Genomic DNA, 27,015 nt, shown 5'->3' with positions numbered 1-27,015 from the left:
CACACGCAGTCGCCGGTATTGTAATGGACGTCGCGTCGACCCTGGTTGTATCGAAGGGTGTCGGTACGTTGTTGGCTCCGGATACGATGCCGAGCAAGCTGGCGAGCTTCTTCGGCTCTTTGCACAAACTCTTCCACGTTTTCGCTGGTCGGGCTATTATCAGACACAGGTAGCATGGCGTCCAGTGTTGAGGTGACGTGGCGCCCGTATACAAGTTCGAACGGCGTAAACTGTGTAGTCTCCTGTACAGCAGTATTATACGCAAAGGTCACATAGGGTAAAATCTCGTCCCACATCTTGTGCTCTACGTCGACATACATGGAGAGCATATCAGCCAGCGTTCTGTTCAGACGTTCCGTTAATCCATTGGTTTGAGGGTGATAGGCAGTGCTCTTGTGGTGAGAAGTACGGGTCAGCTGGAGAACGTCCTGCATAAATTCGGCTGTAAATGCTGTACCGCGATCCGTGATGAGAACAGACGGTGCACCATGTCGTAGGACGATGTGGTGGACGAAGAACTTGGCCACTTCATACGAGTTGGCTTGCGGAATAGCTTCGGTTTCGGCATACCGGGTTAAGTAGTCGGTAGCGACGACTATCCATCTGTTGCGCGAAGAGGTCACTGGGAATGGCCCAAGTAGATCCATTCCTATTTGTTGGAACGGTGCTTGAGGAGGGTTCCACAGGGTGGAGAAAGCCAGCCAGTTTAAAGGGCGGTTTCTTGCGACGCTGACAATCGCGGCAGGTCTTTACGTACCGTTGCACAGAAGAAAAAAGCCGGGGCCAGTAATACTTTTGTCGTATCCTTGCTAATGTCTTAGTGAATCCCAGGTGTCCCGCGCATGGCTCATCATGGCAGGCTTGCAAAATTTCTTGGCGCAGCGCCGACGGCACGACAAGGAGGTACGTATTTGGACTGCTTCCGCAGTTTTTCCTGTAAAGGATGTTGTTGCGCAAACAGTACGATGACAAGCCGCGCAAGAGCGAGCGTGGTAAAACACCTTCAACTCCTTGAAGGTGCTCGATAAGCGGCAGCAGCTCAGGGTCAGCGCACTGGTGCTCAGCCATCTTTACGGCGTCGACAATGCCGACAAATGGCAAGTCATAGTCAGGGTCCGATGATGTCGTAGGGAGCGGTGCGCGTGACAAACAGTCAGCGTCACTGTGCTTTCTTCCAGATCGGTAGACAACGGTTATGTCGTACTCTTGTAAGCGTAGGCTCCAACGGGCTAGTCTGCCTGAAGGATCCTTGAGGTTGGCAAGCCAGCACAGGGCGTGGTGATCGCTGACAGCCTTAAAGGGTCTACCGTACAAGTAGGGTCGCAATTTACTAATTGCCCACACAACCGCTAAGCATTCTTTTTCAGTGGTTGAGTAGTTTTTCTCAGCCTTGGTGAGACTGCGGCTTGCATAAGCAATGGTGCGTTCCGCACCATCTTACCATTGCACAAGAACTGCACCGAGACCCGCATTGCTGGCGTCAGTATGGATTTCCGTGTCTGCGTTTTCGTAGAAATAAACAAGTATTGGGGCAGCTTGCAAACGCTTGCGCAGTTCATTGAACGACTGCTGCTGCTCGTCCGCCCAAATGAAAAGCACATCATCGCGTGTAAGTCGTGTCAGAGGTTCAGCAATTCTCGAGAATCCCTCGACGAAGCGTCTATAATAGGCGCACAAACCAAGGAAGCGTTGGACAGCCTTCTTGTCTGTTGGTGGTGAAAACTCGGCGACGGCAGCTAACTTGTCGGGGTCTGGTCGGACGCCTTTAGGACCAACGACATGGCCAAGAAATTTGAGCTCTTGGAACCCGAAGTAGCATTTCTTAGGCTTGATGGTGAGGTCGGCAGTATGGATCGCAGCGAGGACGCTCTCGAGTCGTGCGAGATGTTCGTCAAACGTGCTCGAAAACACGACGTCATCCAAGTACACGAGGCAGGTTTGCCATTTGAGTTCAGCAAGCACGGTATCCATCATCCACTGAAAGGTGGCAGGTGCGGAACAGAGACCGAAGGGGAGAACTTTGAACTCATAAAGCCCGTCAGGTGTCACAAACGCTGTTTTTTCACGATCCTGTTCATCAACTTCGATTTGCCAATACCCGGATTTAAGATCCAACGAAGAAAAAAACTTGGCATGTTGTAGACGATCCAATGCTTTGTCGATGCGTGGCAATGGATAAACATCGCGCTTGGTGACACGGTTCAACTTTCTGTAATCTACACAGAAACGTAGTGTGTTGTCTTTCTTTCTGACTAACACTACAGGGGAGGCCCACGGGCTTGTGGACGGTTGGATCACGTCGTCTTGGAGCATCTCTTTCACCTGCTGCTTGATCGCTTCCCTTTCCACTGGCGACACTCTGTAAGGATGCTGGCGAACAGGACGTGCGGATTCGTCCGTAATAATGCGGTGCTTTGTGATGGACGTGCGCCGTACTTTGGACAACGTTGAAAAACACTCGGCAAATTCATTCACGAGACTCAGTAGACGGTCTTTCTGATGGTCAGGCAGAGCAGCGTTAACGTGAATCCTTTCTTTTAGGCTGGGTAACTCAGATTGTTGAGACGATGCGATTTCCATTGTGCCAATGTCAGTAACATCAATGGTTTCGCGAAGAAATGCGACTGTCGTTCCTCGTGGTACATGCCGATACTCGTTGCTAAAGTTTGTTAGCAACACGACTGAACATCTGTTTCGCACCTGAAGAAGCCCTCTAGCTATGCAAATGTGGCGCTCAAGAAGCAGGGGGATGTTTGCCTCAGCAATTCCTTCGGCGTCGTCCTCCATGTCGCATCGGACAAGGGTAAGCACGCTGCTCTTGGGTGGCAACGTGACGTGATCGTCGGCAACGTGAAGCGCGATGTCACGGTCGGTGTCATTACTGTTCGCTATGGCTTGTGTAGTAGCAAAGCTGACTCTAGACTCTTGCAGGTCGATGATGGCACCGTTCGCCTGAAGGAAATCCATGCCGAGTATAAGGTCCTTTGAACATTCAGGAAGAATGACGAAGTCGCCCATGTACGTGAAACCGCGAATGTTGACTCGTGCCGTGCACCGGCCCATTGGAGTTATGAGGTGCCCTCCTGCAGTACGAATCTGAGTTCCGGCCCATTGCGTCGAAACTTTGTTCAGTATACGCGCGAGATTCTGGCTCATAACAGACGTATCCGCACCCGTGTCGATCAGCGCCATGACTTCATGGTCATCTATGGTAACTGGTACGTCGCAAGATACTGACACCAAACTGCACTGATTTCTCTGCGTCTCAATTGCGTCATATCGCGGTCGTCGTAGTGGAGGATCTTCAGCGTTCGCAACATCAGCGACCTCACCTCCGCAGGTCGCTGGACTCAGTTTTCCCGGGAAGCAGGGCTGGGTGAGCGACGCCTTGTAGCACTCGGCATGAAGAGAGGGCTGGAAGACCTGTGTCGGGCGGGTGACGGTGACCGGGTGTCACGGAATCGTGGGGCAAACGAGGTCCTGGCGTCCGCGAGGTAGGCTTCAATCTCCAGGGGGCGTTCGCCATTGCGCGGGCACGGCGCATTCAATGAAAATCCACGGAGCCCAGCTCGGCGGTAAGGACATGCCCTGTAGAGGTGATCGGCTTCACCGCAATGAAAACACAAGGGCCTCCGGTCTGCAGTGCGCCATACGTCGCTCTTGCAGGGTGGTCGTGCTTCAGCCATGAATGGCGTGCGGCGAGGCCTGAAGTCGCCAGTTGCTTGTTCCACGGCGCGCACACCATGAAAGTCCGGGACGTCGCTCATACCGTGAAAAGTCGGGGACAACGAACTTCGCGCAACTTCTGCATACGACATGCGAGGCTGTGGCTGCCGTGTCTCGGGCTGTGGTGTCTCGCTTCGCTCGGGGACTTGGACTGCCTGCCTGATTTCCTCCCGGACGACCTCAGCCAGAGCAAGTCGCGGTACCGATGCCGGAGCCACCTGAAGCTTTTGGAGCTCTTCTCGAACAACAAGCCTAATGAGCTACCGCAAGGCGTCGGTATTGTCAAGCGGTATAGCGAGAGGGTCACGCGATAGGGTCGACACGTCGCGGTTGTACAGCCTTGTTCGCTGCTGCAGTGCCTTTTCCATTGATATGGCTTCCGCGAGAAACTCTGCAACGGTCTTTGGTGGATTGCGTATTAGCCCACCGAATAACTCTTGCTTGACACCGCGCATCAAGTGCCTTAGCTTTTCTTCCGGCATGGACGGATCCGCGCGTCGGAAAAGTCGGCACATATCTTCGACAAACATTGCGACGCTTTCGTTCGGCCGCTGTACTCTCGCCTGAATTGCAGATTCAGCTCGCTCCTTGCGATCGGGGCTGGCATATGTGCTGATTAGTTGCCGTCGGAATTCGTCCCATGTTGATAAGACCGCCTCACGGTTCTCAAACCATGTCCGCGCATAGTCCTCGAGGGCAAAGTAGGCATTGCGTAGCTTGCGCTCCGGTGTCCAGCCGTTGAATTCTGCAACGCACCGCGGGATGGCGCGCATCATTGTGTCAATATGGGCTGCCAGTTACCTTGCTACCGCATGGAAAGAATTCCTTGTGGTTCCAATTCTATATCAAGGTTAACACAACACATTGACAAGTTACCGCCCAGTCACCTTCACAAGTTGTATTTGTAAACTTTTTGAAAAAATGATAAACTGTCGCCTTTTACACTTCCTTGAGTCAAACGAAATTCTTGATCGATTTCAGTGCTGTTTTGGAGAAGGACGGTTTACAGCTAACCATCTCGTGCACATCGAAGCAAACATTCGATATGCCTTCATACATAAACAATCTTTCTTATCCATGTTTCTCCATATGAAAAACGTGTACAATACAACTTGGCATTACGGAATCCTGCGTGACCTGTAAGCAATGGGCATCTGCAGCAATAAGTTAAACATTATGGAGAGCTATCTACACAACTGTACATTCCGAGTGAAAACAGGTAATGCACTGTCATGTGCATTCATACAGGAAACGGGGGTACCTCAGGGAGACATGCTCAGTTACACATTATTTATCGTTAAGATGAATGAACATGCTTCGTGCATCATTACCACCAGCTATTTATTATTCCGTGTACATAGACAACATACAAATAGGTTTCAAATCCTGCAACCTCACAGTGTATGAGAGACAAGTACAACAGAGTTTGAACAAAGTGTCAAGTGGGCAGACGAAAACGGGTTCAAAGTGAACCCCCCGAAAAGTACTGGTGTTCTTTTCACCAGGAAGAAAGGGCTTGTTGCAAATCCCAGTATCGAAATGCACGGGCAACAAATACCTGTGAACAAAGAGCACAAGGTCTTAGGCATCAAACATGACTCTAAACTTACTTTCATTCCACACATATAATACTTCAAGGTGAAATGCCTAAAAACAATGAACTTATTGAAAATTTTACCTCGCACATCATGGGGCAGTAACAGGAAGTGTTTAATGAATCTTCACAAGAGCCTCATTCGATCACGGTTGGTCTATGGTGCCGTGCTATATCACTCTGCCGCCCCGAGTGCGCTAAAGATGCTAGATCCCGTCCATCATCTAGGTATCCGCCTGGCGACTGGTGCACTTAGAACAAGCCCTATCAAAAGTTTATACGTAGAATCAAATGAGTGGTCACTCCATCTGCAGAGAACATACATCAGCTTCACCTATTTTCTCAAAGTGCACTGTAATCAGGCATATCCATGTTCTATAACCGTTAACGATTTGACCTGTGCAACGCTGTTTCATAATTGACCCTCTATGAGGTGGCCTTCCTCATTATGTGTAAGAGAACTTAGTGATGAAATGAGTTGTGAGAGAACTTAGTGAAGAAATGGATGTCCCACTTCTCGAATGTCACCTAATGCCTTCAGCTAACAAAAGGATGGACAGTTGGGCAAGCTTGTACGGTAACATATTCTTGCTTTAAGCGCGAAAGAACATGGACGATGGCAGTCTGTGTTCTGTCTTCAACCACTGTCCGTGTTCTTTCATGCTTGAACCAAGAATATGTTGGTTCAGCTAAGCTGTTACCCCCCTGGGAGTGGCAGGTGATAGAATGTGAGGTATCCTTTGTAGAGGTCACACTCCTTTGTATCCTATGCAGTGCAACATTTATTTATCTCATAGACATGTAATAACATGCTGGTTTCCTGGCCATGGAGGAATCGAGGGTGTAGAGCTTGCCGACAAAATGGCTAAATCAATAGCATTGCCAGGTATTAATCTTTCTGCTGCTGCCCCTGCAACATATCTGGAGCCTTTCTTACGAAACAAACTGCGAAGCCACTGGCAACGCTTGTGGGATGCTGAAAAGAACAATAAGCTACAAGTGATTAAGCCAAAGTTAAGTTTCTGGCCCTCCGTTTCGAAAACACGATGAACATAATAGGACACACATATGGTACTCACAATTTTCTATTGACTGGTAACGAGCCTCCAACCTATGGTAGGTGTGGTGTGAGGCTGACCGTCTTCCACGCTCTCCTGGAGTGTGTCGGGAAGCTGAAAGGGAGAGGAAGAAACATTTTCCTCTTGCGTGCCACTATTGTGTCCCTTTTCATCCCACTATGTTTTTTGGTGAAGAAGCGGTTTTTAACACTAAAGCAGTCCTGAGTTTCTTGAATGATGTGGTCTTGCATGTCATTAGCCCAATATATTCGTAGTGCATCCTCTCTCTAGAGGATGCTGCTGTGATAGTAGCTTTGTGTAATACACGCCTCCATGTCTTTGATATTCAAGGGCTCTGTTAAGGCAGTAGTGCTTTTTCAAAAATTTTTGCCTCTGACATACTTCAATATATCGTCATTCCTTCACAATGTATTTTTCATGTCCATAGCATACTTCATTATTCACTGCCTGTCACAGACCCCGTGAACGAGGTGCAGACGCGGGACCAAATTCCAAAGCCGACTTATCAGCTTCCGAAAATAATCCCACGAAAGCAAGGACAATTAAGAGTGAGCCCTCTGGTGCACCAGCGAACGCCGGTTGCTGTCCAAAGACCGAGTCAGAGCCCAGAGTTGTCAAAACACAACAAAATATATTCTTCACACAAGGCAGTTACACACACACTTGCACACTTAGGCTAGATACAACTCAATACAAATCAGATGGGTATTAACAAACACAAGAAGATAATTAACAACAAGCACTAAGAGTCCAACACGTAAAGTACAAAATAAATAGGAACACTAAGTGTCCAATCGTATTCACCGTGCTGGTTGGTCTTGGAGTCAGACGATCTCGGCGTAGCTCGAGCAAATCTCGAAGAAAGAACTTCTTCCGGGAATGCAGACGCTCGATCAACTCGTCGACTAGCTTGCCGGGGAATCCCCTTCTTCCGCAGACGCTCGGTCTTCACGTTACATCACTTCACCGGTGCGGACTCTACTCCTTTAACTCCCTGAATTCCCGAATTCCACTAAACGATTCTCGCACGACGGTTATATAGCTTCCATAGGCGTTCTCGAACATTCTTATCGGTGTCGTGATCTCGTAGCATGGCCAAAGCCTGGGGAAGCTTCGAGTCTTTTCTCGTACCTTCGACCGCCGCTGTCGAAACTAGAGTCGGAACATTCTCGAGGGGGGGTGATGACTCATCCTGTTGGTGTACGCTCACGCGGTAGTAATGTCTGTCGACTCGCCGGGTGAGAAGGTGTCTCGGCGCGCGCGTGTGCTCTCTCTCTCTCTCTCCCTCCGATTAACGTCGCTCCGTCGAGTGTCTTCCAGACGTTTCGGCGCCGTTGTTAGCGTTGTTGCTTGAGGCGTATGCGCTCTCCCCCTCTGTTGAACTTGCCGCGGGGCCGGCGTGTTCTTTCGCTGGCTTGCGTGACACGCGGCGCGTGCTTGGATTACGCGCTCTTTTGTGACACTGCCCCCCACTTTAAGAATATTATGCAATAATATTCAAGAAAACACAAAAGAAGCGCGCACAAAAGTCCGCTACACACGAGTCCGTAAGTCCATAAATCAGTCCACCACAAATCACACATCACTCGCGATACATCGAATACAAACACAAGTCACACAAGTACACTTGGACTACACAATAACACATCGCTCGTGTAACTAGTACACTTATACAATAATACATCTCTCACGTAATGATTACACTTGTACTATACAAAAATACATATCTCGCGTAACAAGGCAAACATTTGAAATATAACATGTGGAACAAGTATACAAACTATGACAGGGTAGTTTACAGAACACAAACAAACACTATGTCCATATCGATACATAAATAAACATTCGGTGCACTGAATCAAAACGCTTTGCACCACACACTAATCGTTAACGGTTCTTAAATTTAAATTTCCTGTCCTTGGGTTTTCGCTGGTGGCGTTTCGCGTGGTTATGAGTCCCGGTCGGTTTGTTTTCGGAATCGGGCGTGGAAGGGAGCTGGAAAGGCCTTGTCTGAGCCTTCGCTCGAGCTCAGAAGACAGTTGCCCCGTTGTTCTCGTCAGCAGTGAATGGTTTTCCGCGAGCTTCTTCAATCGTCGATGGTTCGATCTTCGGCTCTTCTAAAGGTTTCAGATTGTCTGGGGCGCGAACTCCCTTGATGTTCCCTAGAATTAGGTCATACAGTGGGCTGTCCATACAAAGAGCTGTGATATTCCCACAGTAATAGGGGGTATCGACCTCAATTTTGGCTTCGGCAAGCTTCCTAGCCGTACCATCGACTAGGTAGACCAAACTGGTTTCGCCCGTGAGCTCTTCGTCTTTGACTAAGTCCCTTCGCACCATCACTGTTCTGGTGCCGGTATCTCGTAACACCGTAATTTCTTTTCCTGCCATTTTTCCGGCAAGCACAGGCATTCCCTTAACAGGAAATTCTGGGCATTGTGTCATCACCGCATTAACGACCGGAATTCTTTTTCTGTCTCGGAGTTCGACAAATTCGGCGTTTACGTCTTCTTGTTGTTTTGGCGGGGCATACACACAGGAGGCTTGAGGAATTTCTTTCACTCCGTTGCGACATGTATCGGCTTTGTGCCCAGTTCGCCCACATTTAAAACATTTGACATCATTGGGGCGCGTAAAATTGGTCCGACAATTGCTAGCATGGTGGCCCAGTCGGTTACAAAGATAACACCTCGGAACAGGCTTCTGAGGGTTTCTTCTTTCAACGGATGTCGGTTTCTTTGAGTCCTCTGGCTCCTCTTTTTTGATCTTGGAGAGATTGGTGCCTCCCTGTGCTTCCAAAAATTGGTCTGCCAATTCCAACATGTCTTGAAGCGATTTAGCTTTCCTTTCTTTTAGATACAGTGACAGGCGCGGGTGACAACTGATGAGGAATTGCTCCTTGATTAGAAGCTCTCTAAGCGCACCGTACTCCTGTGCAGTCTCTGAAAGTTCGGTCCACCTATCAAAATAGTGACTGAGCCGCGCGGCAAATTGCGTGGCAGTCTCGCCATCGGTGGGCTTTCCAGTCCTAAACTTATCTCGGAAGCCTTCTACGGTGAACCTAAATCTCTTCAGTAAAGCAGCTTTCACCCTTCCATAATTGGAGGCATCGGTTGGCGTCAGCCTACCGTACACACTAAGTGCTTCGCCACTTAAACACGTGCTCAACGCAGTGGCCCATTGATCCTCTGGCCAATTCTGGCTTTTAGCAACTGTCTGAAATCTGTGCAAGTAAGCATCCTGATCATCTTTTCTTTCATCAAATTCCACAAGCAGTTTGCTTGGGTTCAGACAGAAGCTAGTTTCTTAATTCCCTTTCAGTGCTATCGACCCTTGCCTGAGCGGGAGCATCTGTGCGCTGCTGCAAACGAAGTCGTTCCAGTTCTAACTCGTGCTGTCTTTGTCTTTCTCTCTCAGCTATTTCAGCTTCCCTCTGTCGCTCCCTCTCCTCTCTTTCTTCTTTTATCTGTCGCTCCTTCGCCTCTCTTTCTTCTTTTCGCTCCATCACCTCTCTTTCTCGCTCCTTTGCTTCTCTTTCTTCTTTGCCCCTTTCAGCCGCTAGCCTCTCTCTCTCTCTTTCTAAAGCTTCTTTTTCCTTCTGGCTAACCCACTTCCGTAGTTCCGCTCCGGAAAGACCCATCTTCTCACCAAGGGCAACTAATTTCTCGAGATCCATAATGCGCTTCAAAAATCTAGCCGCGTGCAAAAAATATCTGCCTAGATTTCAACTATCAAACTGCTCTCTGCACACAAGTTAGCGAAACGTGATGCAACACTCAAAATCGTTTACAATAGCAATGTAAACGACCCTAGGCTCTTTCTCCCTACTATGGACACACAATTTGCACCAGAAAGGTCCTGTCGCGGACGCCAGAAATATTGTCACAGACCCCGTGAACGAGGCGCAGACGCGGGACCAAATTCCAAAGCCGACTTATCAGCTTCCGAAAATAATCCCACGAAAGCAAGGACAATTAAGAGTGGGCCCTCTGGTGCGCCAGCGAACGCCGGTTGCTGTCCAAAGACCGAGTCAGAGCCCAGAGTTGTCAAAACACAACAAAATATATTCTACACACAAGGCAGTTACACACACACTTGCACACTTAGGCTAGATACAACCCAATACAAATCAGATGGGTATTAACAAACACAAGAAGATAATTAACGACAAGCACTAAGAGTCCAACACGTAAAGTACAAAATAAATAGGAACACTAAGTGTCCAATCGTATTCACCGTGCTGGTTGGTCTTGGAGTCAGACGATCTCGGCGTAGCTCGAGCAAATCTCGAAGAAAGAACTTCTTCCGGAAATGCAGACGCTCGATGAACTCGTCGACTAGCTTGCCGGGGAATCCCCTTCTTCCGCAGACGCTCGGTCTTCACGTTACATCACTTCACCGGTGCGGACTGCACTCCTGAATTCCCGAATTCTACTAAACGATTCTCGCACGGCGGTTATATAGCTTCCACAGGCGTTCTCAAACATTCTTATCGGTGTCGTGATCTCGTAGCATGGCCAAAGCCTGGGGAAGCTTCGAGTCTTTTCTCGTACCTTCGACCGCCGCTGTCGGAACTAGAGTCGGAACATTCTCGAGGGGGGGTGATGACTCATCCTGTTGGTGTACGCTCACGCGGTAGTAATGTCTGTCGACTCGCCGGGTGAGAAGGTGTCTCGGCGCGCGCGTGTGCTCTCTCTCTCTCTCTCCCTCCGGTTAACGTCGCTCCGTCGAGTCTCTTCCAGACGTTTCGGCGCCGTTGTTAGCGTTTGTGACACTGCCATAATTTTATTGCAAATAGGTTTTATGCACTTTACAGCGCCTATTTTTAGGCCCCTTTACAGCCCCGTCACATCCACCTCTCGTAGTTCATCGCCTCACTTCGAACTCACTGGCCTGGCGCACTTTGGCCATACTAGCCCTTGCGCCACAAAACACTACATTCATCATCATTTCTGACCTATGTAATCCTTATCGCAATTTGAAACACAAATATTGGCTTACTTCAGCCTGTTTAATAAACTGCGTCAGTAAATAGACACAGTAACACTCTGATGAAGCACACTGATCCAAATGCCCTTCTTGATTAATGTCAGCTCTCTGCCATTATCAGCTGTCCATGGGACTCTTGCATATGACGTCATTCGCAAGCAGCTGGCAGCTTTGAAACGGGCAAAGAGATCTTGTTTGAATAGAAAGTATTTCAAAAAAGAGTGACTTCATGCTCCGCTTGTAAGCTCCACGTACCGTGCACGACTGCAAAATTTGGCGTATGCTATCCACGGACTGTGTTTTTTCACCAAGCCCAGGGGGCAGTCCATGACCCATTGAAATGCACTTTATCCCTGTAATGCATGAAGGTTTTCGGGTCATAGTGTACCATTTGTAGAATATGGTTTTCTTTATAATTATTGCAGCAGCTGGGTAGTCCCCTATGGGAACATACCTAAACAGCTGGTATTGAGTGAAAAATGAATAGTGCAACAAATTGGCGAGATCTACTTTAGTCTTATTGGTAAAGTTGTAGGTTTTGTACCCACGCCTAAAATCAACATTTATTGCTCCAGGACTATGTGCCTGGCAGTTCTATTCCGATTGATTCTGCCCCATTGGTGCCATTATTCTATTCCCATTTCATTCGAAGTGTTTAAATATGTGGAATAATTCTGGAATCATCCCAACTTCGAAATATCCACTATGTCACTCCTGTCATCAGCATCAATACTATGTGGCATCTTGTTCGCCACATGCATAATCCACACTTCATTCTAGATAACATTGTTACTGTTGCTTTTATTTAAAATTTAACAATCTTTGTATAATGGTCAAATGCTGCAACTACGGCTCATGTGAAGTTGAGGAAACGTTTGTAATGATGCGTATCATGTACTGTATAGCACAGTTGCAGAATGTGAGCTTGTCAACTACTGAATCAAGGTTTAAAATAAATAGTGGGGCATTTTGAGTGTAGACATCTATAGTTTAAGTTTGTTTCCCATAATATGTGCATGAGATGCACAAGCTGCGGTGAAGAATTGTGCAAAAGCTTCCTTAGAGCATTCTGGTCAGCCTCAGTTCTAGTCTTTCTTTTTCTTTTCTTTTTTTGTTGCATGCAGGCAATGTCTGCAAGAATAAATATAAGTAGATCAGGTGGGACACAATGCAAAAATAAAATGTTATACAATAATGCAACCAGAATAACTTGTGTTGGGATTCACGTGCGATAAAAAATTCTGCTTTAAATATATGATTCATGCTGGATGTAGTAATAAATAAACAATATATGAAAATGGGGGAGGAAGGAGAAAAATATGCCTCCCAAAATCGTCATGCAGCAAAGTACAACGCAACAGTGCTATGCTTCCCGCAGGGGCGTCTGCTTCAGCAGGCGTTTGGTGCGTTGCGACACCACGAACCCGAGCACAAGGGAGTCGGACCTTCCCGCTTGCAGCCTTGCGCAGCTTAGCTGTGTACACGGAAAAGGGGATCCTGGTGGGTCAGCCAATGCCGAGTGCTTGGCAACACACCTCTTTCGTCTCAGCTTCACATAGACGGCATCCCCGGCCACCCATCCGGGGAAAATCGGTAGTCGCCTTTTCCAGAGGACTCCTCTTGAATCTTCTTTCTCTCTCCCTTTCAGTCTTTCCTGTCGTCTCTTCCTTTTGACAACCAACCTTGGCTGTACCGATTTGGTTATAGCAGGAACGCACAGTTTGCGTCCAGAGGACTTGTTTTTTATATAAGGCCATCGGTGTCCCTGCATTGGGCTTCACGGAAGGTAGCTGACAGTACTGCAGAGAACTGAAGATTTCCTATCGATAGTTCTTTTCCCAATCTCCCTGATCGCCCTATACACGAGGTCACACCAAAGAAGTATGTAATTTTTTTGGCCAAAACACTGAAAAACTTCCCCTGCTGTCAGTTATTTCACTCTCAGAAATCAGGAAAGACACCAAGAATGATCTTGCCTTTCGCCATTTCATTTCATTTATTATCACCTTGAAGGCCCGAAGGCATTACACAAGGGGGTGAAATATAAGCATGTGGAAGAGTGCTTTCGTACAAAACAACTAGAAAAAAAGAAACATTGCTGGTTTTGTACGACTTGAAACAATCAAACAAAAATTACAAATTAAAGAAGCAACACGGCAATGCATTTGCTAACAAAAAAAAATACACGAGGTGGGAGGGTTGACAAGGGTAGACTATTCCGAGTGGTTTATGATGAGTTCTTGAACGATGTACACACGGAATGGAAAGTTATTGAAAGTGCATTGTTATTAGGTATTCACGAAATTTTTAGCGGTCAGTACAGGTAGCGAAGTGTTCAGGAAGCACATTCCAATAAACATTTGCATCAGGAAAGAAGGAAGTGGTCATGGCAGATGAGCGGCTGGGTAAACATGCTATGGCAGAGCTGTGACTTATGTGAGAGGAAGTTCGCAGTGGTGGTTTAAGAAGGTGGTGCCTTAAGCATGGATTGTAAAAGAAGGAGTGCAGCAAACAAAGACGTGATATGATGCAGCGTGACTTCAGTGTTGGCAGACCTGTTGTTTGCTTCAAGGAAATGACACTAGTGTAATGTGACATATATTGTGAAGTGATGAAGCGGGTGGCTCGGTTTTGAACGGATTCCAATAATGCAGCTAGATAATCTTGAGATGGATGCCAGACAGCGGAAGCAAATTCGAGTTGGGGACGGACAAATGCCACATATGCCAACTTTTTTACTTCTGGGGATGCCTTTTTAAAATTTCTTTGTAGATACCCTAGTGAGCGCGCAGCTTTGCAACGTATTGTTTCGAGATGTGTTATCCAAAAGAGCGATGACGTAAAAATAAGACCTAGGTACTTGTAAGATGAAGTGGTGCTGATGTTGACAGAGCTACTGCAATAAGTGGACTGAAAGGGACTGCGCTTTCGGGTAAAAGACATCGATTTGCATTTCAATAAGTTGAGAGGCATGTGCCATTTTTCGCACCATGATGAGATATCATCGAGGTCACGCTGCAGGCAAAGAACATCGTCGGAGGAGTCACAGTGTTATAAGCTATGCAGTCGTCTGCGAAAAGTCATAGTTTACAATGTATGCTAGTAGGCAAGTCGTTCACATAGATTATAAATAATAAAGGGGACAGACAGGCGCCCTGAGGGATGCCCGAAGTCACATCGGTCAGAGGTTAGCGGTGATTGTGGAAGTGTATTGTGTGCACCTCGATAGGAATTGTTCAATCCATCTGAGTAAGTTATTGCAGATTCCAAGCCCAGATAGTTTTTGCAGTCAGTACTTGTGAGGCACCTTGTCAAAAGCTTTTGAATAATCAAAGAAAACGGCGTCGATCAGCAGGTTCCTGTCCACGATAAGCAGAATGTCGTGGGTGAATTCGGTGAGTTGGGATTCACACAATGAGTGCTTTCGGAAACCATGCTGAAATGGGTAGAAAAAATTAATTGCTTCCAGGTGTTTCATTAGGCTTGAGGCCATGATATGGCCTAGTAATTTTGAGGAGATGCTTGTAAGGGAAAGTGAGCGGTAATTGGCAAGGTTCGTGTCTGATTTAAAAATAGGTAATTCAAATGTCTTACTCAAACTATTGGCCCAGGCTATAAGGCATTGAAACTGGCCAGTAGTAACCTTCTCTTGGAACTTCATATAAAAACAATATAAAAAACTTCGTAACCTAGTGCCTTTTAGTGACCCCACACCGCGCCATGAATGGCATCCGCGGTGTCGTTTCCAGTGATTTGATGGAGCTGACCGAGACTGAACTTCTGCAAGAATGTAAGTAAAAAAATGTTATTCGCGTAAAATGAATCAACATGAGCCGCAGAGGGAAAGAAATTGACACTAAGCACATAAGTGTCACATTTGGTTCCACGAATGTGAGAATTTTGAGAGGACACCGCTCCAGCGCTTGTCCTGTCTTCTTTCTTGCGTTTTGTTTGTGTGTGAGCTGGCCAAGAATGGATTCAGTTCCAGTGTGCTGCCAGAAACCATCGAGGCAGGTTACATTAAGATCCGAATAAGGCTGTACATTACTGACCGTCTGTGTGGCTTTAAATGCCTAAGATTTGTTTAAGACCCGTGCTAAATGCAGTGCACGCAAACATACAGCTGGATCCTGCAAAAACGCACTACATTGTGTAAACTGTGATGGGGAGCACGCCACATTGTCGCGGTCCTGCACTTCCTGGAAATGAGAAACAAATTGTGGCAATTGAGGCAAAAGAGTATTGCTACTGAGATGACACAACTGGAGTTGCGTCATGTGGCAGTGTGTCTATTACTGTCGATAGAGATGTAACCTGCCGGGAATTAAAACTTCATACGCCACTAGAGGCAGTTGCTGTCCAAGTGGTGTTGTTTAATAAACTAGTCACTATCAGCATATACAGTTAAACCTGCTTATAACGAACCTCCATATAACGAATCCCTGGATATAACGAAGTTTTTCTATTCCCCGCCGTTACTCCATAGAAGCGCATGTATTTGAGACCTCCACGTAGCGAAGTGGCAGCGGGAGACCCCCTCGATATAACGAATTTGCCCCTCCGACCACCTTGAGATTTCGCCCCAAATTTTGTCATTTTTGCGCGAGCAGCAACTGGAAGCACCTTCTCCGCCGCTATGGAATGCGAAGCGAGCGCACGTGTGCGTGCGTGCGTGTGCAAGGCGGGCCTGCGCATCCCTCTTCCCGTCGATCTTGCCACCGCGGGCGTGACCTTTCCCCCTCCCTTCATTCAAATCTGATCCTGCCGCTTGCTGCAGCTGGCCTAGCCCGACAAGCCGGCACTCTCTCCTTTTCCAGTTGATATGTTGCCGACGCACTGGTACACGCTGTGGCACATCAGACTCGATGAGCGCGGACGCGCACTGTCAAACGCTGGCGGCGTGTGGAAGCGCCGCTGGAGAAGCGAGCGAAGTGACCTTCGTGTGGTTGTCTATCGCTTCAACGCAAACTGAGCACCGAGAACACACAGCATGCACAAAGCTACGAGCCGCCGACGCACCTACACTGCTAGACTCTGCCCCAACGCAGATCGCTTTCAAGATACGGCCATGTATGGGTGTTCTGTGATACTGCCTGTGCAACCGCGCGCCGCCGCGAAGTACGCAGTTGATGCCAGAGTACAGCACAATGCCGCCCCGCTATCCCTCTCTCCCTCGCCGGTGCCTCGAGCGCAACGGAACAAGGCGCGCTTCCTCCCTGCTTTCCTTGCGCGCGCGAGATTTAGACGCGGTCGTCGGCTCCCGTCGCACGCACTCGCACATACAGCATACGGCGCGCGGCGAAAGCGTTATCGCCCTTGGACTTACGGCCACGCTAGCGGCAAAAGCGGCAGGAATCGGGGGTCTTGCGGCGTGCCGCGCGAAATGGGTTCGAGACTCATTTCTGCGGCAAATGCCGCGTGCCGCGAGATGAAGAACCAATCAAGAGCGACGAGGGTGACGTCACGGAGCCAGATCTCCCGCGCTCTCCGAACGCGCGAGATCTTATCGCGCTGCCGCGCGGCGAGACGCGCGTGCCACGGTGGCCTTGCGGCAAGGCGCTGACGCGCGGCAAATTGCCGCTCGTGGCATGACGCGCGCGTTTTTTGCCGCTAGCGTGGTATACGGAATATCTATGAGCCAAAACCAAGTTTAGGGCCATTATGCGTCATAGACACCATCTTTATAAATAGCAAATATGGATCTCAAGGGCCATACTTTTGCTGGCGGAAACCGAAAATACGTCATATTTGTCACCCCCGGCACTTTGGGCGGCCAATGCCATCGTCAAGCCACCAAGCCAAGCGACATGAAAAGTCAAAATGGCCTCTCGGGCCGGCGCGGGGTGGCAGTTCGCAACGTATGATGCGGGAACGGTCCCACAGTTGCGACGCAACAGCGGGGTTACCAATGCATTGGGTTCTATGGGAGATGTGCTGGGACCGGTCGAAAACGACGTAACAGCCGGGAAAACGCAGCCCCCGGGAACGTAACAGCGAGGTTCTACTGTAACACTATACGACGCCATCATGACGCTCGCTCTTCGTTTCCGATGCCTCGCGCTTGTGCGAAACGCCACGCGTCCACGCATCCGGTACCTGATGTGACATTCCAAGGATAAGTGCTTCGACGAAAACGAAAAACGGGTGCGCGTTACAATTGAGGGCGCGTTAGAATCGAGTAAATACGGTAAGCGTTTCTTTTTCGAATTTTCGTGCTGAACCTGCATATAACGAAATCCTCTTTATAACGAAGTTTTTCGGGAATTTGTCAATTTCGTTATATCCAGGTTTAACTGTATACATTCCTCCCAATTAGCAACTTATAAAGGTGAATTTAATAGCTACATTGATGAACTTTCCGAGCCATACGTAGTTGTCAGAGATTTAAATGCGCATAACACTTTGTGGGACAGTTTTGTTTTTGTGCACTGAACCACACACTTGATCGGGTGGTATATTTGAAAGGGCTCTGAAACACTTTTCTATACATAGAATGGCCTCTCTATTAAAGGACGTCACCTTGAGAATCTCATGCCGGTAAAACTTTTCGCTTCCTTCAACTACAGGTGTACTTATAGCACCGATACCTGGCTTGCTCTCTCTTTTCGTCTTCGGCAGCGCACTGGAGCTACACACTGGAGAAGCCAAGAGAGCAAAGCCCCGGCCAAAAATTGAGCGTTGCGGCACTCCGTGATGGCCGTGGTAATCTACGCCACACAGCACGCCAACGCCATCTCAGAAGCCACGAGCAAAGATGAAACGATCTCTGTGATTTTTTAGATCGCAGACATACATATCTTGCATTTATTTTTAACTCAAAAGTAGCAGTTGTGTATTACTGAGATGCTCTCGTGATGATGAAATCAGCCAATAGCGTTGGTCGGCCTGCTGGTTTCAACATGATGGCATTGCGGAAGCGAGGGCAAGCAATTTTTCGCCGTTTTTGACACAAGATTGTGAATCTTATACTGCATACAGTGCGGTAATATTTGGCTCACATGTTCACAGCATCTCTACGACAGATTCAAAATATTTTCTTGCTATATGGATGCAAGTGGAGACATTCGAATTAATCCGCTGCAGAAAAACCACCGGTTGTTGTGCCGACACACATCTTCCCAGGCAAACATGTGAAGCCACTCATTATGCGCAGTAAATAAGAAGAATTATTATTCAGTAAATAAGAAGGTTTCGCCCTAGACAGCCTGTAAATGTACTGTCGCAGTCTCGACGAAGCAGTTAATCATTTCACAAGTCTCACCGTGTTTCGATTCCTTCCAATTAATGTGGAGTGCTTTAGTATTGCTTTTAACTCCTTCAATGAACCCTACACTGCACTACGAGCATCTGGATGCATGCTGTTTCTTTAAGTACTGTCACTCTCATGGTGCACTAGATATCAACTTTTCCTTTTTTCTCATTTAGAAGCATCAGTTGACCTGAAGTATGCATCAGATGTAATATAACTAAGCCTTTGTTGCCAAACCTACTCCATGGAACCTTTATATTTTAATTTGTACAGAAACTTGAAATGTTTGGTTTTCGATATTCAGAGGTTGTTTTTTTTTCTCGAATGTTTGTTTAAGATCTGATTAAAAAAATTTATTTTTAGAACACCAGCAATTGGAAACAGTGCTGCACAAATGGCTTATCTGGTTACTTTCTTTTTAGCTTGTTGCAGCAAGGCATCATCGCCACCTTACAAGAACCAAGATTTGCAGCAGAAGCTCCTCAATTCTGATCATTTTGACTATGTAATCAGCGGGCTGTTTAGGAATGCTTGTATTTCATGAGGAAGACTAATGGCAAACTGGACATGGACCGAAAAAAAAAAAACATAAGTGCATTTGCATATGTGTGTAGACCTTTTTTTATGTCTGTGTCAAGTTTGCGCTTCTTTATTCTTCCTTTTGACAAAGGCTGTTCTGTAGTATTGTACCTATAATTAATGCTACACTTCGGAGTTTACTGTTGATAACGCATTTGTGTCACTCTTTTCCTGCCTACGTGTGTTTCACTGGTAGATTGAAAATATTGTATTTGCACTCCCACTATATACTACATTTTTACAACTTATGATATTTGTTTTTGTTAGTAGTCGTCGCTTTGTGAATTTTCCTGCACGTGTGTGTGCTTTCAGTTTTGTTGTTGGTGCATGACATAATGTGATCTTTTCTTTTTGTTAGTCTCACGTTTTCTTGCCTGTATTTTGTACGACATACGTATTCTTGGAGCATATCTTCTTATGACTTCTTCATGTGCCTAGGCATTCCCTTACTACAATTGAATATTTTAATTGGCAATTCCACTGACAGTGAGTGTTTCACAGGGCTGAATAAATGATTGTTTAGTGAATATGCATTGTTAATTTTTGTTGATATTTTAATGCTTGCACTAATAGTACCTAATCTTTTGGTATCATTAATATATTACTCTTTATGATGCTCTGAGAAAAGTTTATTGATGGCACTTGAACATTATTTCTTTATTGCCATTGAGATGGTGATTGGTAATTAGAATTTTGAGCTGAGTGTTAAGGTCCATGTTCTTATTTTAAGCCTCTGTTGGTTCAGCTACATTACCGGCAGTGCTGCAGCCACCGGTGGGCCATATTTTTCCGGGTACATTTGTATGAAACTGTATTTTGACTGAGCTGTGCAATAATATACAGTTAAACCTGAGTATGACGAAATCCTCGATATAACAAAATATTTACCCTTTTATAACTTTTTGTATTTAGAACACCATGTATCTTGAAGCTCAATATAACGAACGGCTTTATACAAGATTTCAATATAATGAAACATCACTGTCGCCGCGAAGCAATATCGAGGCAATAAATGTGAACCGTCACAGACCGAGGTGATCTTCACATAGTTGTATTACATGCAGCTGCTTGCTCGCGCACCTCTGAAATAGAGCACTGCGCTGCAAAAAGCAGCTGCCAAGGCACAGCGGCATACCTGTAAGACCTTCTTGCAATAAGATCCTATCGAGTGCCGCATGTTGTTGGTGCGAAAGTCAGTGCAAGAGTGACCTGAGAAGGATGGTGGCTTGATTGACACTGTTTTCACATGGGGGGCAAGAGTGCACGAGAATGTCATGCACGTAGCTAGGGGGGGGGGGGGGGGGTTGCAGGTTGTGTGAGTATGATGGGCGTGCGTCTTCTGTTTTTGCCCAACTGTCAGTATGGCTGACCACATAGGGGGCCTGCGCGCCCAGTCTTGGAGGTCAACATTGGGTGAGCCGAGATGGCCGTGGCTTCATGTGCTGTCTTCCAGCGCAATTACTGCTGGAGGTTGTGTAATCTGAAGTTTTGTAGTCACATTGAAGCCAGAAATGGATGAAGCATCAGTTCCCCTTTCTCTGCCCTCTTCGTGATAGTGTTGCCTCACTGTCGACAAAACTATCGGCCGCAGCGGTGGAGTGGACGCGAAATCTTCACAGGCACTTCATACCGCCGATGTGAAGATATCGTTGACGCAGCACGAAACAGTGTCTTTGGCCACCAATGCTCAAATTAAACTAAAAGATTTTTTGTTTTCTTGAAATTTGTTTCTTCCGAATGCCCAATAATTCGGAAACATTCCACCCCCTTTTGCAGAAGAAAAACCTGTCAGCGGCTGTACTTATTTGCACAAGAAGTCAAATTATGAATATAATGAAATTTTGTTATAATGAAGTAAAGTGTCGATTTACCGACTTTGTTATATTGAGGTTTCACTGTATATGCAGTACAGAAAAGCATTCTAGAAACAGCTAGACTATGCGCCAGTTTTGTTTACTATCTCCCAGAAGGATTCTTCCAGAATCGCATTTGTGCCACTCTCTAATAGAACAGACAGTTCCTTGACGCCAAAATAAATTTACGCACGCATATTTTTTTTTCGCAAACTTCAAGAATTAGATGTGCTTAGTTTGCTATGGTTGTATCATGCAATAATGCCTCTGTTTGGGTAAAATTGAGCACTATCATTTTAATGATTTAGAAATGAAAATTCTGAACTTATACAATTCATGACTCGGAAGGGTTTGGGTGCGAGCTAGTTGGTACGGATCATTCATTTTTAAATAGCGCCAAAAAAAATTGGACAAAACAGAACACGGGACGAGCGCTGTCCCATGTTCTCCCTTGTCCGTGTTTTTTTTTTTTTTTCGCTGTTTAAAAATGACTGATACAATTACATTATTTTATGCTGCAGAATGCCTGTTGTATATAGTTACGTCTGTACTTAACTTGTTAACTTTGATGTTGCCGTCACTTGATATACTTAACATGCAAGGCTTCACGCACACTATTATTCTTATATAGAAATGTAATAATGTCTACCTTTGAATACTAAAGAACTACTATACTAGTCAAACGTAAGACCTATACTTGAATGCGCTTAGTGCGTCTGGGACACCCAGTTAAAAATTCAGGTAGACAAGTTGGAAAGATTACAAAATCAGGTTTGCACATTTATATTTGCTAATTACTCTACACATTCTAGCGTGTCTAGTTCTATGGAAAGCGCTGGCAAAATTTTGATTAAAATGTTTTCATAATATGATTCCAAGACTGGTATTATTCGCAAAAAGTACCTACTCAGGCTCGATTATGTCTCCTCATGTATAGATCATACTTACAAAATTAGAGATAGGATGCAAATCAAATATTTTTTGCTCAGAACAATCTATGATTGAAATTGTTTGCCGCAGGATGTCGTACCTTGAATGAAGTATCCTTGCTTTATTGGTAGACGTGTACATAGTCACTTTTTCTTCTTCGTAATGCATTTTCTTCCTTCTTTTCGCCTTACCCATGATGTGCACAGCATTGTTTATTTATCTATTTGTCTATTTTCTTGATTTCGAGTACAATTTATTGTTGCTCACTCATTTCAGACTACTAATGCTAGCCTTGTTTTGTGTATTGATTCACGTGCTTGTCTTCTTACCTTTCTTTGTTCCCCTCCCCCCCCTCCAATCGAATGATGTAAAAACGCTGTGGGTACTCTCATAAATCAATCAATAAATAAATTGTGCTATATTCTTTTGTGTGGTAAGAGCAATGATAAACTATGGCACATTGTTAATTGTATTCTCCACAGTAGACGTCATTGTGGAGTGCACTGATGAAGACCATTCCTTGTTCTCAGTTAACCTTGCCCTTGCATTGTGAGATGACATACCTAGTTTACTTTTTTGTGTAGTGTGCATTGTCTTCAGTGGTAATTATAGATCTTCATACTTGATTATTGATTATTCATGTCTTTCATGCAATTAAAATAAACAGGAAATGCTCAAGCTGCATTTGACCACACTACGAGGACACATTGATCACTGAGCATTAATTGCTGTGTGTTCTAGGTATTACGTCTTGGGCATAGATGTTGTGCAGAGAAGCTTTATTTCACTGACTGTTATGTAGTAAATAGCACAGATAACCAATTATCGGCATAAAACCTCAAAATGCTTGTAATAACTAAGCATGCACGACTAATTGCATTTGGTCTCAATTCAAGACTTCATAACGAAAGCGGGCCTCTTCTTGTATCAAGGAAGGTAGGCCGGTACATCCTATTCAAAATGAAAATGGAGTTCTGTATGGATCGTGCAAAGTGGCTACTTTTCCTTTATAGGTTTGTGTTACGATCAATTGCATGCAATTGAAAAGAATTTGCCTTTCCAGAGGAGTGGGTTATTTCAGAATTTCACTTGAAACGTCACATTCTCTATGCCCCTACTGTTTTGATGATGGCACCTTCACTTAATTGCTGTCATGATCGATGCATAGGCTCTGGTGAAGCACACAAAACTAAGTGTGACTGTCAATATGGCCACAATGGGTAACACATGCAAATAAAGAGAACAAACGTATCTGCACAACATTTGAGATTTAGAAAGAAAATAAGCTAAATAGCTCACAGGAACATATATTTTTTGCAGCACTTTTCTATATATATTGTTTTTACGTAATTGATATGAAGAATATCATGAAAGCTATTTCTTGATATCTCTGATATCTTACACCATGACAACTTAGCAAGAATAGTATGAGAATTGTGCTCTCTTATTTGGCTGAATTGGCAGCACTGGCAAGCGCTAGACTCCATGTGCTCTCCCTTCAATAAATTGTTAGCACAAGCATTGGTGTTCACCGATTTTGGCATAAGTGCAATTTTGGTTTCTATGTGCAGGATCAAGGGATTCTACCTCTCCAACAACTACCAAAGATGACAAGTTGCAGCAGAGATGCCTCCACCACTGTGACTTCTGTGACTATGAAACAGGAAAACTGTTTAATCTGAAACAACACATCAGGACCCACACAGGCGAGCGTCCATTTCAATGCGATTTGTGCCTTCGGAGCTTTTCACAAAAGCACAGACTCATGGACCACCTACGCACCCACACCGGCGAAAATCCATTTCACTGCCCTTCATGCCATCAAAAGTTCTCGCGCAAGGACACCCTAAAGGAACACCTACGCATCCACACAGGTGAGCGGCCATTTCAGTGCCATTTGTGCCCTCAGACCTTTGCAAGGGAAAGCTACCTCAAGCAACACCTACGCATCCACACGGGCGAGCGTCCATTCCGGTGCACAATCTGCTCCATTTCCTTTGTGCAGACTGGTCACTTGAACACTCATATGAAGAAAAAGCACCAAGGCACCACTTAGAAGGTCACTTGCTGTGTCGGGGTACTTTATGTATTAAGGGCAGTTTGAATTGTGAATTGGGATATGTCTTATATGTTGAGCTACCGAGTGCCGTTTCAGCATGTTCCAGCGTAATCAAACAAGTTGCAGGAACATTACATTATAGCAACTGTGTTCATTTGGTATCCGTTCATGTGAAGACACAATAAGTTCGAAGTGATCATGTATCAACTATGCTTGGAAAACAGCTGTGTTAGCAATAAAACAGTGATGATAAATTTTGAATGTAGGCCTCTGATTGGGACTTACTGGCGACCTCCAAATGTACTGCCAGCTAAACGAACAACACTCTGAGGTAAATGGCCCCTCACCATGTTTGGGCATTGTCAACAGACAAGTGCGGTGCATAAGCCACACAATGACAATTGTGTCAGCAAAATAAGAAACCTTCCCTTAGTGCAAAAACAGGTCAAGTTTTATACAAATACTCATGCGCCTTTTCTTTTAAGGGAGCTCTGCTTGCTGGCGGAGTATTGAGGCTACATGCATTAAAGCCTCTATGTAACACTCTCTGCAACTTCACCAGTTACTTCGGCATATCGCTTCGGTAAAGCATAGAATGCAGAATGCACTAAACCACAAGTGGAAGTGTGCAGTGCTGTGTAATGTAGTGGAAGAAGACAGAAAAAGGCGGGTGGAGTTCGTAATGACTATGTACCGCATTTACTGACATAATGAATGCACTTTATGTTCCAAAACGTTTGCACAATGTTAGAGGTGCATTCAGTATGCATGGTAAGATTCTGACCAATCTTTTTTTTTTTTCTTTTTTTTTCCCCCATGGCCATCTCTAAAAAGTAGGACACACGCGGTACAATTTGGGCTCTGATGCGGCCTCCAATATAGTGTCCAACGTGCCGGATTGGCAGTCAAATCCGAGGTGTTTTGGCTTGTACCAATTTAGTGGGAAAGACAGAGTATGATTCAGCATCCGATATGGTGTCCGATGTGCCGAAACGGCAGCTAGATCCAAGGTGTTCTGCCACGCCACAGCGCTGGATCCAGCTCCGGCCACGGCTGTGTATGACGCGGCTGAGCGTGGTGATATGGGCTTTATCAATCTGTGGCGGTGGGTGGAAAGTCTAAGCACTCAGAGAGCTGACTGATGGCTTCTTGTGCACTGTGTTCTCGCTACTTAGTTCGTGTTGAAGCGAGCTAGGTAGCACAAAGGGCAATTCGCTTGCTGCTCCTGCCACTGTTACTCACGCCAACGTGCTGACAGTAAGTGTCTGCGGTCATCGAGTAAGACGGCGTTCATGATTGCCTGTGCGCGCGTGAAACATGAATGTTTACTTAGTAAGTGAATGTTTACAAATTTATATCACCGATGAAATTACTATTCTTTTATTATATTTATTTTATCAATTTATTTTATTTTTATATATTTAATACATATGGCTAGCCTTATATATAAGGCTGTAGCAGGGTCAGGACACAAATACAACTGTGAAAGTGGTATCAAACATGGCTAACAGTTTTTGTTAATAACAATTCCAAATATTGTGGACAAAGAATAAAGGCAGTACAGACAGTTTCCTGCAAGTCATGTCAATATATGCAATTCGTATACACAAAGGTAATAATAACACTGTAAACATATAAAAGAAACACCACGAACAATTACTAACATGAAAGACACCGATACATACATTTGATTTTTCAAGCTAAGGCAGTAGAGAAATATAATTAATTAGTCTTGAGACAAACATATCAGTTGAAATACTACTAATGACGTGTTCAGGTAGTGCATTCTATTCTTTTATTGTCCGTGGGAAAAATGAGAACTTAAATGTATCATTGTGGAATCTATACTCTTTCAAGTGTCTACTATGTTTTGTTCTAGTGGGCCTGGTGTCTGAGAACGATAAGAGTTGGTGGCTATTTCCGTTTACTTCATTATTTAAGAGCTGGAATGCAAACTTTAGACATAGAAGCTCAGCACGTTTGTTTATTGTGAAAAGACTTGCTCTCGCAAGGAGTTCAGAAGGCGAATCATGGTGTCGATACTTCTTGTACACAAATCTAATTGCTTTCCTTTGTACTGCTTCTAATTTATCAATACATCTTTTCGTGTGCGGAAACCAACCTATAATACCATATTCAAGAATTGAGCAAACTAATAATGTATATGCTAATAGTTTTGTACTTGGTGAAGCAGTCCGAAGTGACCGTTTTAGCGAGCAAAGAGCGGAAAAGGCCTTACATGAAATATATGACACCTGTTTATCACATTTTGAGCCTGTGGAAATAATTACCCCGAGGTACTCGGTACTTGATCTATTACATAGGTGAACGTCAGAGGCTTCTTTTTGCTTGATATTGTCATACAGACAGATTTATCTAGATTAATATTCATCTGCCATGATCGGCACCAGTTCATGACGTTTCTAAGTGCATTGTTCAGAATAACCTGGTCTGTAGTATTGTTGACTTCTTTATATATTATACAATCATCTGCGGACATGCGGACTGTCACATCCGAGTTCTCAGCTAATTCATTAATAAAAATGAGTAAAAGAATAGGAGCTAGTACTCTGCCTTGCGGCACTCCAGATAGAACAGGTGAGTGTTCGGATGAGTAGCCGTTGCAGTGAGTACACTGGGTCCTGTCTGAAAGGTAATTTTTAATCCTTTTTGTGACCTTGCAATTACCAATGAAGTTATCAAGTTTCCAGAATAACTTAGTGTGCGATACCCAGTCAAAAGCTTTTGATAGATCTAGAAAGATAACGTCAGTTTGTCCGCAGTTATTGATAGAGGTTGCGAGGTCATGGATTGTTTCTGTTGCGTTGTCGTTGACCGGCCTTTTCTAAACCCATGTTGATTTTCACATAGCAGTTTGTTGTCGTTGACGAACTGTATAATGTCTTTAAGTATGATATGTTTAAATATTTTGCAAAGAGTACAGGTTTATCAGTACA

At 45.3% G+C, this 27,015-nt stretch overlaps 1 protein-coding gene and 1 long non-coding RNA gene across 3 annotated transcripts in view; one reads left to right on the top strand and one right to left on the bottom strand.

Annotated features, from left to right (window-relative positions):
• Positions 1 to 27,015, top strand: part of LOC125940694 (zinc finger protein 501-like) — a 170,796-nt gene that overhangs the window by 76,095 nt on the left and 67,686 nt on the right. The window contains exon 5 of the mRNA XM_049657136.1: positions 23,571 to 23,705. Coding sequence (XP_049513093.1) covers positions 23,571 to 23,705 — 135 coding nt within the window. The remainder of the gene's footprint in view (positions 1 to 23,570; positions 23,706 to 27,015) is intronic.
• The window catches only part of LOC125940695 (uncharacterized), a 114,085-nt gene that overhangs the window by 43,872 nt on the left and 43,198 nt on the right, over positions 1 to 27,015 (bottom strand). The window lies entirely within an intron of this gene.

The sequence above is a fragment of the Dermacentor silvarum genome, chromosome 10, assembly GCF_013339745.2.
Source record: "Dermacentor silvarum isolate Dsil-2018 chromosome 10, BIME_Dsil_1.4, whole genome shotgun sequence".
In the NCBI taxonomy this organism is placed as follows: domain Eukaryota; kingdom Metazoa; phylum Arthropoda; class Arachnida; order Ixodida; family Ixodidae; genus Dermacentor; species Dermacentor silvarum.
Note: the sequence above shows the minus strand (reverse complement) of the source record. Positions and strands in the feature narration are given on the sequence as shown.